Below are 18205 nucleotides of genomic sequence, written 5' to 3' on the forward strand. Positions count from 1 at the left end.
AGAGCTCACATAGGTTTGGTTAACTGTGTAATGATCCCTATTTTATTTCATAGGGTTTGTATTTTTTTTCCTTTTTTAAATTGTTATATATATATATATATATATATATATATACACACACATATATATATATATACACATACACACATATACATATATATATATTTTTTTTTTTTGTCTTTTTGCCTTTTCTAGGGCCACTCCTGTGGCATAAAGAGATTCCCAGGCTAGGAGTCTAATTGGACCTATAGCCACTGGCCTACACCACAGCCACAGCAACATGGGATTCAAGCTGTGTCTGCGACCTACACCACAGCTCACGGCAACGCAGGATCCTTAACCCACTGAGCAAGGCCAGGGATCGAACTCGCAACCTCATGGTTCCTAGTTGGATTCATTAACCACTAAGCCATGACGGGAACTCCCTAATTGTTATATTTTTAATAGTTATTTCCCCAATACAATTTTTTTCTACTGTACAAGCATGGTGAACCAGCTACACATACATGTACACATCCTATTTTCCATTACACATGATAATGGAACATTATCATGCTCCATCATAACTGACTAGACATAGTTCTCAGTGCTACACAGCAGGATCCCATTGTAAATCCATTCCAAAAGCAATAGTTTGTATCTATTAACCCCAAGCTCCCCAACCACCCCACTCCTTCCTCCTCCCCTTTGGCAACCACAAATCTATTCTCCAAGTTTATGATTTTCTTTTCTTTGGAAAGGTTCCTTTGTGCCCTATATTACATTCCAGATATAAGTGATATCATATGGTATTTGTCTTTGTCTTTCTGGCTCATTTCACTCAGTATGAGATTCTCTAGTTGCATCCATTTTGCTGCAAATGGCATTATGTCATCCTTTTTTTATGGCTGAGTAGTATTCCATTGTGTATATATACCACATCTTCCGAATCCAATCATCTGTCGATGGACATTTGGATTGTTTCCATGTCCTGGCTATTGTGAATAGAGCTGCAATGAACATGCGGGTGCAAGTGTCTCTTTTAAGTAGAGCCTTGTCCGGATAGATGCCCAAGAGTGGGATTGCAGGGTCATATGGAAGTTCTATGTATAGATTTCTAAGGTATCTCCAAACTGTTCTCCATAGTGGCTGTACCAGTTTCCATTCCCACCAACAGTGCAGGAGGGTTCCCTTTTCTCCACAGCCCCTCCAGCACTTGTTATTTGTGGATTTATTAATGATGGCCATTCTGACTGGTGTGAGGTGGTATCTCATGGTAGTTTTGATCTGCATTTCTCTAATAATCAGCGATGTTGAGCATTCTTTCATGTGCTTGTTGACCATCTGTACATCTTCCTTGGAAAAATGTCTATTCAGGTCCTTTGCCCATTTTTCCATTGGGTTGTTGGCTTTTTTGCTGTTGAGTTGTATAAGCTGCTTGTATATTTTAGAGATTAAGCCCTTGTCAGTTGCATCATTTGAAACTATTTTCTCCCTCCCATTCCATAAACTGTCTTTTTGTTTTCTCTTTGGTATTCTTTGCTGTGCAAAAGCTTGTCAGTTTGATGAGGTCCCATGGGTTTATTTTTGCTTTTATTTCTGTTGCTTTGGGAGACTGACCTGAGAAAACATTCGTAAGGTTGATGTCAGAGAATGTTTTGCCTATGTTCTCTTCCAGGAGTTTGATGGTGTCCTGTCTTATATTTAAGTCTTTCAGCCATTTTGAGTTCATTTCTGTGCATGGTGTGAGGGTGTGTTCTAGTTTCATTGATTTACATGCAGCTGTCCAGGTTTCCTAGCAGTGCTTGCTGAAAAGACTGTCTTTTTCCCATTTTATATTCTTGCCTCCTTTGTCGAATGTTAATTGCCCATAGGTGTCTGGGTTTATTTCTGGGTTCTCTGTTCTGTACCATTGGTCTATATGTCTGTTTTGGTGCCAGTACCCCACTGCCTTGATGATAGTGGCTTTGTAATACTGCCTGAAGTCTGGGAGAGTTATGCCTCCTGCTTGGTTTTTGTTCCTCAGAATTGTGTTGGCAATTCTGGGTCTTTTGTGATTCCATATAAATTTTTGGATTGTTTGTTCTAGTTCTGTGAAAAATGTCATGGGTAATTGGATAGGAATTGCATTGAATCTGTAGATTGCTTTGGGTAGTATAGCCATTTTTACAGTATTAATTGTCCCAACCCAGGAGCATGGAATATCTTTCCATTTCTTTACATCTTCTTTAATTTCCTTGATTAATGTTTATATTTACCCTATAGATGAGAAGACGCTATTTCATAATGCTAAGCAGTTGTTCTAAAAATAATAGTAGTTGGGAGTTCCTATTGTGGTGCAGTGGAAACAAATCCAACTATTACCATGAGGATGTGGGTTGGATCCCTGGCCTCACTCAGTGTGTCGAGGATCCAGCGTTACTACGGCTGTGGTATAGGCTGGCAGCTGTAGCTCTGATTCAGCTCCTAGCCTGGGAACTTTCATATGCCTCAGGTGCAGCCCTAAAAAAAGAAAAAAAAAAGTAGTTGACACCTGTTTGGGAACTGATTAGAACAGGAGAAGCCAGAGCTAGAGAATCAATTATGAGAATTAAAATAGAGAAGATGAGGGTACTTACAAAGTATACATTTTCAGTCATAGGAGAGAGAAGGGGTCACATTTGAACAATAGTTTTTGGTAAAGAATAAAGGAGATGACTTACAAAAGAATGAAATATTGCATCAACACGGTGGACCTAGAGATTATCATACTAAGTGAAGTTAGAAAGTGAAAGATAAACATCATATAATATCACTTATATGTGGACTCTCAAAAAGGATTCAAATGAGTTCATTTGCAGAACAGAAACAGACTCACACAGACCTCGAGGACAGACTTATGGTCACCAAAGGAGACAGGTGTTTGGGGGAGGGATGGACTGGGGATTTGGGACTGGCATACATACACTGAGGTATATGGAATGGATGGCCAGTGGGGACCTGCTGTATAGCACAGGGAACTCTACCCAATATTCTGTGATAATCTATATGGGAAAAGAATCTGATAGAGAATGGATGTGTGTACATGTGTAACTGACTCACTTTGTTGTATAGCAGAAAGTATAACAACATTGTAAATCTACTATACTTCAGTAAAATTTTAAAAAATGAAAAAAAAATAAAAGAAAGTGAGAATTTTCAGGGTCATCAGACCATATAACCCTGATGATATCTCGTGATAAACATTTAAGTATGTGTGTTCTGGAAAAATGGAATAAAATTTGAATGTTATCAGGAAAAAATGAAAACCTTAGAAAAAGAAATGACTCACTTATAATCCACCATAAATATGTGTTGCATTGACTCGGTATGTAATCAAGTCTTGGATAATTGGCAAATATTCTCTTCCTTTCTCCCTTTCTTTGTTCATTAATTGTTGTATACTGTGATACTGCATGATTATTAATGATATAAAATCAGTAATTCATGTAGATGAACCACAGTTTAACAATGTTAAACACATTTAGTCTTGCTGCAGTGACTTCAGTGACATGTCAAATGTTTATTATGAAGAAATATTTCAGATATTTCTCCATGAAAAATAGTTTTGCCTGCAATCTGGATGGTTAAAATATTATCTTTAAAATTAATGAGAAGATATTCTGCTCTTTAAAAATATTATTGGATATCAGTCTTATAAAATCATTACTGGATATAACTTTTGCATATTTAAAAATAGATAGTAATAGAACATTGTATATATGTATGTATCCTATACACATACATAGATATTTAAAAATAGAAAAATTTAATCTCAGAGATAAAACAAACATTATTGGAAGCAACGGTCAGTTAATTTCCAGACAAACTAATGTGGTGATGACTTTGTGTCAAAAGGTCACTACTTTCTACTGTTTCTACAGATTTGAAGATAGATTTCATACAGTCGGCTCACAATTTCACCTTTCCAGTTGATTTCACTAGTTTATCTTATGCTAAATGAACCAATTCTGTGGTTGAATCTGTCTAATTAAGTCTCTCCTGAGCCCTTGCCCCATCACCTAACAGTCCAGCTGCATCCACATTTAGTCTTGCTTTGTTCATGAACTCCCTTTGCTCAGGAAAATGGTACCTGTTACTATGCAATGATGCATGTCTTTCTCTTCCATGATCAGCGCTGGATCTTTCTGTGCATTAGGAATTTATTAACTGTGAAAATTGTAGCTATAATCTGTTGAATTGGCAGAGATAGTGGATGGATTACAGATTTCAAGTGGAATCCACACATTTTGAAGATTAGGTGAGGTTAATTCATAATGGGGTCAGCATGCTTGACTTAATCATTGCTGGTAAGACATAAATAAGTTCAAAAGAAGTTACTTGAAAAAAGGCCTAACTATTCAATGTATATGCATCCATGCCATTTCTGCTGATAATTTTGTGTGTTTAGATTTAGGATTCACTTAGGTCCCTTAAGCCTTATTCTGGTTTATGCCTTAAATTCTAAGCAGGCCCATCTGCAGAATTGAGACATCTGAATATATGATGAAAAAGTGCATGTTTGGGCCAGACTGAGAAGCTGTCATTTTTTATTTGATCAAATTTTAGCTACAGATCTTAGATCACACATGGGACACAGCCTTTGGCTACTCTGGATGGAATGTATTTCAGATGGTGCAGTTGATTTATGAGAGTAAGGTGTTTGAGACACTGATCCTTTAGCCTCCCATAACTATCTTACGGCAAATGCATATTGGGCTAAAATATCCCTCTTTGAATAAAAGAGAACACTTTGGAGGTAGAGAATACAGATAAGTTCCTGATTCTGAGTATTAGATCATCTAACTTAATAGCATCGTCATAGAATTTCATCACGAATGGAGCACACCACACTACTTTTCTGACATCTTATGTTATATGGTCAGCTCTGTGGACTAGTTCATAATAGAATTTTTCTTTAAAGGTGAAATAAATTTCTCTTCCAGTTCTATATACAAAATTAGTTATATTTTATACAGATTAAAAGTCAATAAAGCACTAAAATATGTTAAAATTCATTCAGTTCAGCTCAGAGAGGCTCAATGTTTAGAGTTAGATGTTGTGAATTCTTATTTAAAAAAATAAATCGCAAAATGTTGCTATGTTGATGAAAGAGTAAAAATTGCCATGCAGGGATAGAGTTTTAAAAATCTATCTATTAGATAATATTTGATTCTCAGGTAACAATATTAAAACATGAATTTCCTTTCTTTTTAATAATGTATATGAATCTTTTCCCCTTGGCATCTGTTCTAAATCAGCCTATTTTCCCATTGCTTTTAAAATCAGGTCAAGGTTAATCTCCTATTCCATGTTTGCTTTCCAGGCATTAGTCATGAAGCTGCTGATGAAAAGGTGATTTTTGGCATTGAATTTAATTCAACCTTTCTGGAATGTATTCCTAAATCTCAACAAGCATCTATTAAGTGGTATCTCCAGCGATCAGGAGATGAACATCGAGAGGAGGTAAGTTATAGTCATGAAAGGATACTTGAGATAAATAGCGGAAAACTTAAATCAAGGTTAGGTTGTGAGAGATGTTCAACTTTTAGTGCCACATGGTGCTCTTAACATTACTTGATAACAAGGAAATAAAATTGTTTTGTTTTATTGAATTATAGTTGATTTACGTTGTAATAATTTATGCTATACAACAAAGTGATTCAGTTATACATATACACATTTCCATCTTTTCAGATTCTTTTCCCATGTAGGTTATTACAGAATATTGAGTAGAGTTCCCTGTGCTATACAATAGATCTTCATTGACCATTCATTCTATAAACAATAGTGTGCATATGCCAATCCCAAACCCCTAGTCCATCCCTCCCCTTCCTCAGGAAAATAAAATTTATGCTCTCTAGTACCCAAGGTAACAATCAATGCCTTTGAGATAAGAATAGGTCAGTTTAATGCAAATGCATTAATGAAATGCATTTAAAAGGTAAAAATTAAAGTACCTTTAAAAGTAGATTGACTTTTAAAAATTTACATGGTTCTTTTTCAACTTTTTATTTTTCATAGATGGTCTCTATTTTAAAATAATTTTCTGATCAAAAACAAAACTTTCGGAGTTCCCGTCATGGCGCAGTGGTTAACGAATCCGACTAGGAACCATGAGGTTGCGGGTTTGGTCCCTGCCCTTGCTCAGTGGGTTAACGATCCGGCGTTGCTGTGAGCTGTGGTGTAGGTTGCAGATGCGGCTCGGATCCTGCGTTGCTGTGGCTCTGGCGTAGGCTGGCGGCCACAGCTCCGATTAGACCCCTAGCCTGGGAACCTCCATATGCCGCAGGAGCGGCCCAAGAAATAGAAAAAGACCAAAAAACAAAACAAAACAAAACAAAACAAAACTTTCTGACCACAGTAGCACAGTGACTAAATTCTAACTCACATTGGGTTCAATTTAGATTCTAAAATGAAACATGAAGTTTGTACCAAAATGAAAATATCTGTATTATATTCTATGAATGGATGGGAGCAGTATCTGGACATGTGTGTCCACGTGTGTCAATTCACTCTTGTATGTTAAAATCAAATCAGCAGGATGATCTACTCATCTTTTTCTTCTGTTCAGTTTTTCTAACACATACGTGTAATTAAAACATATCACAGAGATTTTTTTGAGGTAGATAGGTTATACATGTAACTGAATTTAATGAGATGAGTTGGGGTAGTCTATGAAAGCCTGTATTAATATTAATGTGGATGTCAGGAAACAAAGGTTAAAAAGGACAGAACTTTTATATTTCTATTCTAATGCCTGTGAGTAAACACTGATACTCAATCTAGAGCTCTAAAAGTCCCCGTATTAAACTAGGATCACTGTAATGGTAATGGAATGAACACAGGGTCAGGATTAGATGGGCTAAGTAATGATTCTTTGATGATCTCACTAAAGTCCTCTGGGCCAGAATTTTCTAAGGTGACTAAAATAAATGCAGAAGTAACTGTCAAAATAAAATGAGAAAACACATATGAGAATGTGAATTTCAAAGCAATGCATTACAAGTGTGAAATATGCATACAGAATTGCTGACACTATCTGGGAGGATGTGTGACATAAGGAATAGCTCTGATCATGTGTTCACCTTGACTACTGAGGATTCATGAGCTGGTTCTGACTTTTCTAACACTCAATTTCTTGGTCATATAAGTAGGTGGACCAAAAGTTCTCCAAAAATCAGCCTCCTTGTTAAGTCTATAAACATTTAAATAGCATATGTACTCAGTCAAACATTACCATGAAATAGTATTTCTCAACTTTGCACAGTTTTGCTCCCAGAGTTCCACATTGAGCAGTACCTGGAAACATTTTCAGTTATCACAACTGGATGGGTGGAGGAGCCTACTGGCATCTAGTAGGTAGAGGACAGGGGTAAGGCTAACCATCATGGAATACACAGTCCCTCATGATAAATAATTATCTTCCCCATCCAAGTGTCAGTAGTGCTGCAGTTGAAAAACCTTGGAGTCAGAGAACCAAATTTTAGGCTAAGTAATTAATTAAACATATGTTCCACCATTATATTGACAAGTTACTTTCATTCTCTTTATCTAAGAATAACTTCTCTATCAAAATGTTGACCCTATGCATATTTAATACTAAGGGAATAACTTCATTCTTCATGTCAGATTGCTCCAATAAAGTCTGATTCTTCAATTACTGACATCCATAAATGCTAAGAATATAGCATATTTGTATTCACAATAGATGCTTAAGGGTCTCATTTTTTTTTACCAATATATATCAAAGTTTTATCTGACAAGGAAGTGATTTAATCTCAGAATTTATCATTTATCCCTCAAATATTGGAGGAATGCTATCTGGATTTTTTTAACATGTAGATTAGTTACACTGGAATATTTTACTTTTTAATGTACCAAGCCAGTATTTTTAATTTTAGAGTTAATAAAGTTTGAGAATATCTTTTCAGTTAAATATAATTTTTAATAACGATTTTTTCCTCCATGACAAAAAAAATCTGACAGTTGAAAAATACAGAACTTGGCTTGGGGTACTCTCCCAGTTATAGATATGTACATTTGCCTATGCAGGTTTGCATTCACATCTTTCATGTTTCCTGAAAATGCTATGCATGACTTTAATGTACCTTTTAACAGTATGTCATGCAGGCATTAGTGGTACCACGCTCCATGAATTTCAATGGAGCAGAAATAGTGTATTTATTGAATTATACTTTAAAAATATTTTAGCTGTAATGTTTCTACTGGTATTTTCATCTGTCTTTGTAAATAGGTAGTTACACATTTCTCCACGATATGCAATACTGCTTCCTGAGCTGAGGAGAGGGGCAAAATCCAGACTAGATTTGAAGCATTTTTCCCAGCAGGATACCCTCCGCTCTTTACTAAGAAGGTCACAGTTTGAAATCTGTCCTCCATTCAAAAAAAAAAAAAAAAAATGCCGGAGGGAAGGCCCAGGATCTCCTGTGGCATAAGGCTGTCACCAGGTTATTCTCTGCCAGGAGGAGAGCATTTCCTTGCTGAGTTGTTTCACAGTTGGGTGCTGTTGAGGAGGTCATGAATCAGTTATCTGCTGACTTTCTTATAAAGCTGTTCTTAATATTGATGATGTTTATGCTGTAACTAGCCAAGTCAATCAATAGTCCTCAAGCTTCTGTTGAACTTTTGAGATCTGAATAAAAGGCAATACCTTTTTCTGTTTTCTGTGGATTTTAAACTGTTTTAAAAACATCTTCAAACATTTGCATTTTGTAGCTGTAGGTCTTTTATTTTTCTTGCTTTTATTCTAAAAGCAATATAAATGGTTTTGAAAATACAGTAACACATAAAAAACTATAAGGCCACTAAGTGTAGATAAGCACAAATACTATTTTGATGTCTATTTCAGCCTTTTTCCTCCCACTAACTGTTACACTATGAGTATTTCCTCTATCATTCAACTTTAATACCATGTTTTCCTGTTCCACACTTCTGCCATCCTGATTCCACAGTCATCCATAGATGCTCCATGTTTTATTTCATGTTCATGAAACCTCTTAAAATATTAGTCGGTTGCACTATATCTAAATCTTTTTCTGCTTGTCTGTTTCTCTTAGAACAAAATTTTAAGTGAGTTTTTTTTTTTTTTTTTCCTTTTCTAGGACCACACCCATGGCATATGAAAATGTTCAGGCTAGGGGTCAAATAGAAGCCTCAGTTGCCAGCCTATGCCACAGCCACAGCAATGCCAGATCTGAGCCACATCTGTGACCTACATCACAGCTCATGGCAATGCCAAATCCTTAACCCACTAAGCGAGGCTAGGGATCACACCCACATCCTCATGGATACTAGTCAAGTTTGTTTTCACTGAGCTGCAATGGGAACTCCAAGATAAGTGAGTTAAAGGCTTTAGTTATATTACAGCTTTGGATAAACAACTACATATTGCTAATTTCCCAACAAAATCACTGTATTGGTTAAATTCTTGCTGCCTTTTGCTCACTTTTTGTCGATATATTCATTTAAAAATTATTTTAAGATGCCCCTTATATATTATAGATATTAACATTTTAATGTGATGTATAAGTAATTTTTATTATGTCATATCTAAAAAATTTTGTATGTTTTTTTCTTTTTGTATGTTTCTAACTTAAGTTTTATGTATTATAGAGATAAATCTATAGGTTTATATCTGTATTATTTCTCAATTTTTATGCTTATAAATTCCTTCCCCAAAGAAACAGCAAATACACACACACACACACACACACACACTAGTAATTTTATGGGTTTTTTTTGCCTTTTCTAGGGCCGCACCCATGGCATATGTAAGTTCCCAGGCTACGGATCTAATCAGAGCTGTAGCTGCCAGCTTATGCCGCAGCCACAACTATGCGAGATCCAATCCATGTCTGCAACCTACACCACAGCTCACAGCAACGCCGGATCCTTAACCCATTGAGCGAAGCCAGGGATCGAACCCACAACCTCATGGTTCCTAGTCAGATTCGAGCTAGGACAGGAACTCTGTAATTTTATTATTTTAATATTACAGTTTACATTTTGTATTTACATTTATTCAAAGATACTAAATTAACCTGGGAGCGATTTATGTGTTAATTTGATTTTTTTCTTTTAAATAATGTGCTAGTTGCCTCAGCATTAATTTAGAATAACTCTTCTTCTATGTTTGTTGAAAAAGGGAGATATTCTTGAGGCCCTAGTCATTTCCAAGACTTTAGCTGTGAAAGAACTTACAGGTGAATGATCTGCAAAGGAATTACCATTAAGCTGCTATTATCAGAGAATGAAGTCTCTGACCTTTACCTGATGCTTTGTACTTAACTGTCCTTTCTCCCTTTTCATGTTTCTCTTCTCTTTTTTAAATGAATTGCCCTGCAGTGAAGATCTACATTTAATAATGCCAAATATATTACCTTGTTCATATTAGGCAATAGATAGTTGACCCAAGTTCAAGCATGGTTTTGATTTGTAAGGCTGAGCAGTTTTTACTCATCACTTCTAGAGTAGAGAAAATTCCATGTGTTTAAATCATTGGCCAGAGATTACATTATCTCTTTGTAGAGAAGCTGAATTTTCTAAATTGACTATGCTGACATTTCACTGTTGAGATACAGTTTGCATAATGCATCCTATTCCAGAATGATAGCATTACAGAAAATGAGAATGTAAAGGAGGCAAATGTTAATCAACCACTTAATTTCTAGGTCACAGATTTCTATCTCTAGATTGCAAATGTATTTTATTAGAGATAGTATTCTATTACAGGCATATTTTTGAAATTTTAGGAAGAAAAGACTCACTTAAATGATCTAATACACACTGGATAAATCCAGAAAGAAATTCATTAAAACAAGCTTTATATCTGTAGGTCAAAACAAAAAAACAAACAAAAAGAAAAAAGAAAAACAAAGCATTTCACCAAAGAAAGGGAAGATGAAGGACCATGATGAAGTAAGGAAATGCCAGGTGTTTTATGACACCCTGAGGCCTATAGGGACAGAGGTAGACTGGAAAGGAGGGGAGGGGGCCAGACTTCAGAGTAATGCAACATAAACAGGACACACACACGCACACACAACCCCTTAAAATAATGACAAAGTGTTGCAGGATATGTGTGAAATCACAAAGTCATCATTCTTTCCTGTCAGAAGCTTAAAAAGAACAATAAAAAATAGTGAGTCAGAGCTTTGACAATCTTTAAAAGTCACATTAAATGCAGTTTAAACATTAGGCAGAATATCAGCTATGAAAGAAAATCCAGAGATGAACTAGAACTGAAGTCACCCTCCTTTGATCATCATGCTAATAACCACAGGCCATTTTCCATTAAAGAATTACTGAAATAGAGGCTTCAGAGCATCACCTTTCCAGCAACATGGCGGTAGTCTATGATGTTGCTAATAATACTTCACACGTTAACCTTCAAAGAGTTTTACTTTTAACCTCCCCAATATACCATATGCCATGTCACCAACTTGATAAATGGGAAACCAATCAGGGAAAATGAATGAGTAGTCAGTCATAGGAAGCAGAGCAGATACAGACCAGAACATAGGCTGCGGAGTCAGAATTTCATGATCTAAGATATATTTAAACAATTCCTATAATAAAATTATTTAGAGGAAAAATATAGTGTGTGTGAAATTTGAGATTGCTATTTCTGTTATACTTCTTTATATGTCTACCAATTTAAATTCGCTTTTCTTTTAGTTAGATTCCTATAGTTTCTGAGAATGTAAGTTAATTCAACATTAGTTTGTATTACAGTGGCATTTTAAAATGGCCAGGTCTTTAAAATAAATCCATTAGGAAAAAAATACTGCACACCCAACTCACCAAATGGGCAAAGTAAGGGAAACAAACAAACAAAACCCTGATGGTGTGCATTGTAGAGCAAAGGCAGGGCTGGAGACCATTCAGGCTCATTAACCAGGGATCTGAGCTGTGACCTTCCTTTGGCCTCGTGTGGTACCCCGCCAGCTGCACTTCTCTGACACAGAGGGTGGTTGGCCATATACTTGTTAGCGAACTGGGCTGATAGCCAGAGATGTTTCTTTTCCTTTTCTCATATTTCCAGAATTGGAGGGATTTTTCCTACATATTTTTCACATAAAGATGCAAAGTATAGTCCACCCACTGTGAATAAATTTAATTTAGCCGTCTTTATGCCTCCTTGATTTCCATCAACTCAAAGTCTACAATACAGGGGCAGATGTGTAAACTGGGAAATCTTCCAGACTTCTTTGCTGTTGTTGTTATTCTACTTAATGCTGAGCCACTCAACAATACTCCAAATTAAACAGGGCTCTTGTGTGGGTAAACATGCCTCTAGTTTATTGAAGATAAGTTCACTTTCACACCAGACTGGGGGCCAGGCAAGCTTAAATGTTTGAATTGTCTTTTAGCACTGTTGCTTCAAAGGGCAAAGAGCATCACATTTCAGGGGAGGTTCTTTTTGTTCATTGAGCTTTCTCACACTTGAAATCACATTACCATGTTACAGTAGATGGAGGAATGGCAAATATGTCCACAAGTGACATAGTCTAAAGGATCATATATACACACAGTATCAAAATTCAATCCATAGTAAAAAGAGAAATTCAGCTTTAAATGTTGCTAACCTTCTGAATGTATGGTCCTACTCAATTACAGCTCTAACATCCAAAAGGATGTATCCTCCATGCCTTTCCACTTGACTTTTAACAAGTCACCATGTACAGTTTCCATCTGCTGCTCAGATTATTTGGTGATATCTAGGAAATAGTAAATTCCTTTTGGAATCATTGTTTATTCTACATTGTAGGAAGAAGGATGCACTGAAGCTATTTTTCTACAGTGACTGTCAATGTCACATTCTGGCTCTGAAATTTAGATACAAATTGGTGTTCTTAGGACAACAACTAATATTGGAAATCTCTGTTTCTGTGTCAGTTGATAGTTTCCAGGTTTACTTCATTAATTTTCATAGCTTTTTATTCCTCTGTATAGACGGAGAGAAAAACTATATTCCGAAGGTTCAGAAAGATATAATAACATGCAAACACATTTTCAGAGGCAATTACTTTGGTGGAATTTTTTCACCTTCTTCGACTATAGCTGACAATAGTATGCTTAATGACAGACAAGGAATATATCTTTTAGGTTTATCTAAGTAAAACTATATCGCCTCTTTGCATTTTCTCATAGCCCTCTCTGTTTCTCATTTATTACCTGCATTTTTCCAATTCTGCAGTTGAAACCCGATGAAAGGATCATCAAAACAGAATATGGGCTACTGATTCGAAGTTTGCAGAAGAAGGATTCTGGGATGTATTACTGCAAAGCACAGGAGCACACTTTTATCCACACCGTAGTGAAGCTGACTTTGAATGTCATTGAGAATGAACAGATGGAAAATACCCAGAGGGCAGAGCATGAGGAGGGGAGGGTCAAGGATCTGTTGGCTGAGTCACGGTTGAGATACAAAGACTACATCCAAATCCTTAGCAGCCCCAACTTCAGCCTCGACCAGTACTGCGAACAGATGTGGCACAGGGAGAAAAGGAGACAGCGAAACAAGGGCGGCCCAAAGTGGAAGCACATGCAGGAAATGAAGAAGAAAAGAAATCGAAGACATCACAGAGACCTGGATGAACTTCCTAGTGCTGTGGCCACGTAGTTTTCTATTTAATTTAAAGAAAAGAATCCTTTACCTGCAGAAACACTGTCTTCTGTTTTGTTCATCCTCATTCTAACTCATAAGAGCTTTCCATGGAGTTTTGCTAAAGCACAAGAACAGTAATCTGAATAAGACTATCTAAGGTGGATGTGGCATGGTAGGGGCAAATCTTTCATCTGGACCAGTTTTATAAAAACTAAACTTATACCTGCAGAGAATCAGAATTATCCTCAAAAGAGGGGCTTTCCATGTGTAAATTTTTTATGATCTGGGTTTTTGAGTTTATTTTGTCATGTAAATAATTGAGCTAAGAAAGCATCAAATTTGATATTATACTAAGGTGCTTTATTTCCCTGGCATGGCCTTGGAACATGGCATTTACCATGCAGTTGTGCTCTATGTTCTTATGAACAAATATATCATTCCACTAAAGAACTGGCTACCTAGTGGTAGGGATGGGAGGGAAGACATAACATACAGCTCACATTACCAACAGGAAGCTTCCCAATGAGCCTTTTGCTCTTGGTGCATGGTTTAGGAATTTAGAGAGGTGCATTATTTCTTTCAGACCCCAGGGGTTACATTTAGTACCCTGCAGCATTGATTTACTGAAGGGCATAAATGCTCCTCCCAGGATTCCTCATGACTTGTCAGGAGTAACAGGTTCACAGAAGTTGGTGCTCAGTTATATGTCTTTAGAATGAATATGTGCTGAGCTCTATAGGGACACAATGCTTAATAAATATTTTACTAGGATATGGGAAAATGTTTTAATAAAATAAGGGAAACATCATGATGTATACTGCATCCTAATGCAGATGGGATTTGTTAAGAAACAGAAAGCCAGTCATAAATTCTGGCTTTGGAGAGAACTCATATCCCCATAAAAAGGAAGAACAATCAGAAATACAGTGGGTGAAATGTAATGTAGCTTTATTCACTGGAGTATAAATAGCTGCCAATTTGTAATCCATCTGTTTAAAAACTCAAGATTATAACAAACTACTACTAAAGTCTGAGGAAAAATAAATTTTCTAAAGGATCATGGGAAGAATGAATATAAATTTATTTACAACCAATGGGATTTCCGTATGTACTTTCTTTTTTTCTAAAAATTCATCACATTCAATAAATTATTTCTGTTTACTGCCTTTATTCTTTCCTGAATATTGGATTATTAGATTTTACTTGAGTGAATAGGAAAATACCATATATACATATATAGAGGGATAGATTAGGTAGACAACAGTGGTGGGGAGCGGGAATACTATATATTTGTTAAATAACAGAACAAATGCAAAAATTTTGACAACGGAAAGGGTTAAATTAACTCTTTGACATCTTTTCTTTACACAGTCTTTTTGCATTTCTGAGATTATATGCTCTAATTCAAGTAGCATTATTTTAGTAATTTAATAATAAATAAGTCTACTGCATGTAAAGAAAACAAACTCACAATAACATTTTTTTCATATTTTGTAAGCACTTTCAAATGTTTCCAGTTTGACCTTCCCTCTGAATATATTCAGTATGTTTCCTGCCTGTTTAAAAAGGACTCACCTTTCTTCATATAACACAAAACCCTTAGCCTTCTTCTGTTTTGCCTTTTCATGCCCTTTTTAGTGTGAAATGAAAAATTAGTCACTTCCTCACATGGAAGGCAGCTTTTCAGAAAACTAAATAGCAGACATTGCTCGTTTCTCATGCATTCTACGTGTCTTGAAAGTAAATCCTGTGAGAACTCCTGTGATTAGAGGGCAACTTACTACAGGGTTCAGTATCATGTCTGTGACTGGCTTTATGCTAAAAACATTCTATCCACATTCATTTTATTTGCATTGCTTACCTATCTCAAAGTAGTCACACTGATATATGAGGTTAAGTCGCCTTTTGATAAGATACTCATAAATATTTGCAGATGGTTTATTATAAGGAAAGCTTAAGGAAGAATTTTTTTTTTTTTAAAGTGAACCAGAACAAATTTTTCTTTGAAAAAGAAATCTATAAGAATAGCTGCAACAAGATCAGACTGCTAATAGAATAACCTAACAAGAGTGTTTGTAACTGCTGATTTGCTGGCTTAAAATGTTCTAGGAACTCATAGTAAGCTCAGAACATGTTTTTTAAACGAGAAAAGTAGCAGTTTTTTTTTTTTTAAGATTCTGAAAGATTTCTAATATTTGTATATCAGACAGTAATGGTCAAATTATGATTGCTCAAATTTTTTGGGGAAAAATATGTGAACTGCCAATGTTAGGAATGACTTGTGAAAATAAATTTGGTTTTCATCAAAATTTGAATGTCCAAGCCATTTTTAAATTAATTCTTTATAATTTTAATTATTCAGGAAAAAAAGGGGGGATGCTATTTTAATTTACAGCTAATTTTCTGGCTGCTTTGGATCTAAAACTATTAATTTATGATAATATATTTAAAATATTTTTAGTAAAATAAGTCATTATAAATAAACCATATGAAAAAGATTTTTGCATATTTATAAATATAGAAGACATCTAAACTACCACATTTGTCAATATTTTAGTTGCTTAGAACACTTATAGGAACAATGTGAAGAATATATTAAATTTAGAGATGAGCGAGACACAATATATACTTCCTCATCACTGAGGATCTTTACCAAATTTTCTTTGAAATAATGAAAAAAAATTATAGTCAAGAGTTTCAAATACATTTGCTAAGAAATCAGCTCTTTATGGAGAGGTCTTAAAATTATGTTTATTCTCAGTTTCATATTTTTTCACCCCTGTTTTAAATACATATGTCTCTGATTTGCATATTCTGACCTGCATTTCATTCCAGCTGCTTATGCTGCTAAATGGAATACTGACTGTCTGCATTCATTTACATTCAATTCACTGGGAATTTTAAGAGTTTGTTTAGAAATGGATTGTCTAAATAATTTATGTAGAACCTACTTTCCCCCTCAAAAGCCCAAAACACTGCATTCACAATACTGAATAAACATTTTTAAAAACAACCAAATTATTTAAGAAATGGAAATGAGTCATAGAAAAATTCAGAAATTTGCAAAACCCACCACAGTAGTGAAAGATATTGATTGGCTAAGTAATACTTATTTACAATATGCTGCCTGCAAAATGCTCTTGCTCTTGAATTTTTCCTTTGCTCTATGTTCTGTTTCTTTATACACCATTAGCTTTTGTTTCTACTGAATTGTACAGATTTAACTGAAAAATAAGTTTACTCTTGCCAGTGCCTGTTTTTCAACACTAAATTGAAAATAAATTTCCGAGGACAATTTGATAGCATCCAGATGTCTACAAAATATTAAGTTGAACAAGGGCATCAATTAAGTATTGATTTTAAAATTTAAATATAATATTTCATATCTATCATTAATACAAATGGTAATCAAAAGTGACCTAGCTTCCCTTCAGAATGTTACATTTGCCTGGGCAACAGGTTGTAATTCATCAGCTTTATTGGGAATGGACAGTTTAGAAAAAGAGATTTTTGAAATTCTTTTATAGAAGTATGTTTTTCTCACAGTAAATGATCACAATATTTAAATAGTTTAATTTACATGTAAAGTTAAAAAATAAGATCAAAAATTCCATGACTGTATACATTAACAGTGTAGAAATGGGAACATGCACATGATTTATACCTCTCATTTAATTATTTTGTCATATAAAGTATTTATGGTAAGTTGGAGATAGGTTTTTTTGGGGGCAAGGGCAAAAATCTGTCAGTTAATTGTGTAATTTAATTCTGTTATTGTATTAGATATCTATTTTGATTTTATAGTTATACTATTTTAAAGAAATGTAGTCTTGTAATCTAAAATAATTGAAAGTTGTTAAATGTATATTTTGGTTGTATTATAATAAAACACAAACATTAGTGTTCTATGGTTATAAACAGAATATTGCGTTGTGTTCAAGTTTTGTTGTCAAACCCTAAACATGGTAACTAAATTTTTTACAAAGAATTTCACTAAGTCAAATAACCAAAGAAAATATTTCCTGATGATTTTTAGTAGATATATTTTGTACTTAGTATGCAATAATTTCCCTTTTGAAAGAAAAGAATAGGTTTCTCTCCCCAATTAATACAATTATTATAGTTAGGCTTTGCTGTGATTTAAATTTAGACCTTAGCAGACTAGATAAACATTACTACTACAGGTAACTATTTTTTTGTTTCGTTTTTTGTATTTTTAGGGCCATACCCATGGCATATGAAGGTTCCCAGGCTAGGGGTCGAATCAGAGCTGTAGCTGCTGGCTTATACTGCAGCCACAGCAAAGCCAGATCTGAGCTGCCTCTTTGACCTACACCACAGCTCATGGCAATGCCGGATCCTTAACCCACTGAGCAAAGCCAGGGATAGAACCTGCATCCCTGTGTATGCTAACCAGGTTCATTTCTGCTGAGCCACAACAGGAACTCCTACAGGTAACTATTTTTAAGATTTCCAGTACCATTCTATGAATGAAACTTGAAAATGCTCATCTATACGTTTAGCTGTAAAATTTTTTTAAAGGAGTAATCCAAGTTTTTTGGTTTTGCTTTATCA

General features: G+C 35.1%; 1 protein-coding gene across 2 annotated transcripts in view; it reads left to right on the forward strand.

The window, feature by feature from the left end:
- Positions 1-17553, forward strand: part of SEMA3D (semaphorin 3D) — a 205474-nt gene extending 187921 nt beyond the window's left edge. For both annotated transcript variants that reach the window (XM_021063476.2, XM_084977284.1), the window contains 2 exons: positions 5324-5463; positions 13220-17553. In XM_021063476.2, the coding sequence (XP_020919135.1) occupies positions 5324-5463; positions 13220-13645 (566 nt within the window). In that variant the 3' untranslated portion in view covers positions 13646-17553. The remainder of the gene's footprint in view (positions 1-5323; positions 5464-13219) is intronic.
- Positions 17554-18205: the final 652 nt, after the last annotated feature.

This window comes from Sus scrofa, chromosome 9 (genome assembly GCF_054392235.1).
Source record: "Sus scrofa isolate SSC_HxYL_T2T_F1_AM1 chromosome 9, Sscrofa_HxYL_maternal_Yorkshire_Landrace_v2.0, whole genome shotgun sequence".
NCBI classification, from domain to species: Eukaryota; Metazoa; Chordata; class Mammalia; order Artiodactyla; family Suidae; genus Sus; species Sus scrofa.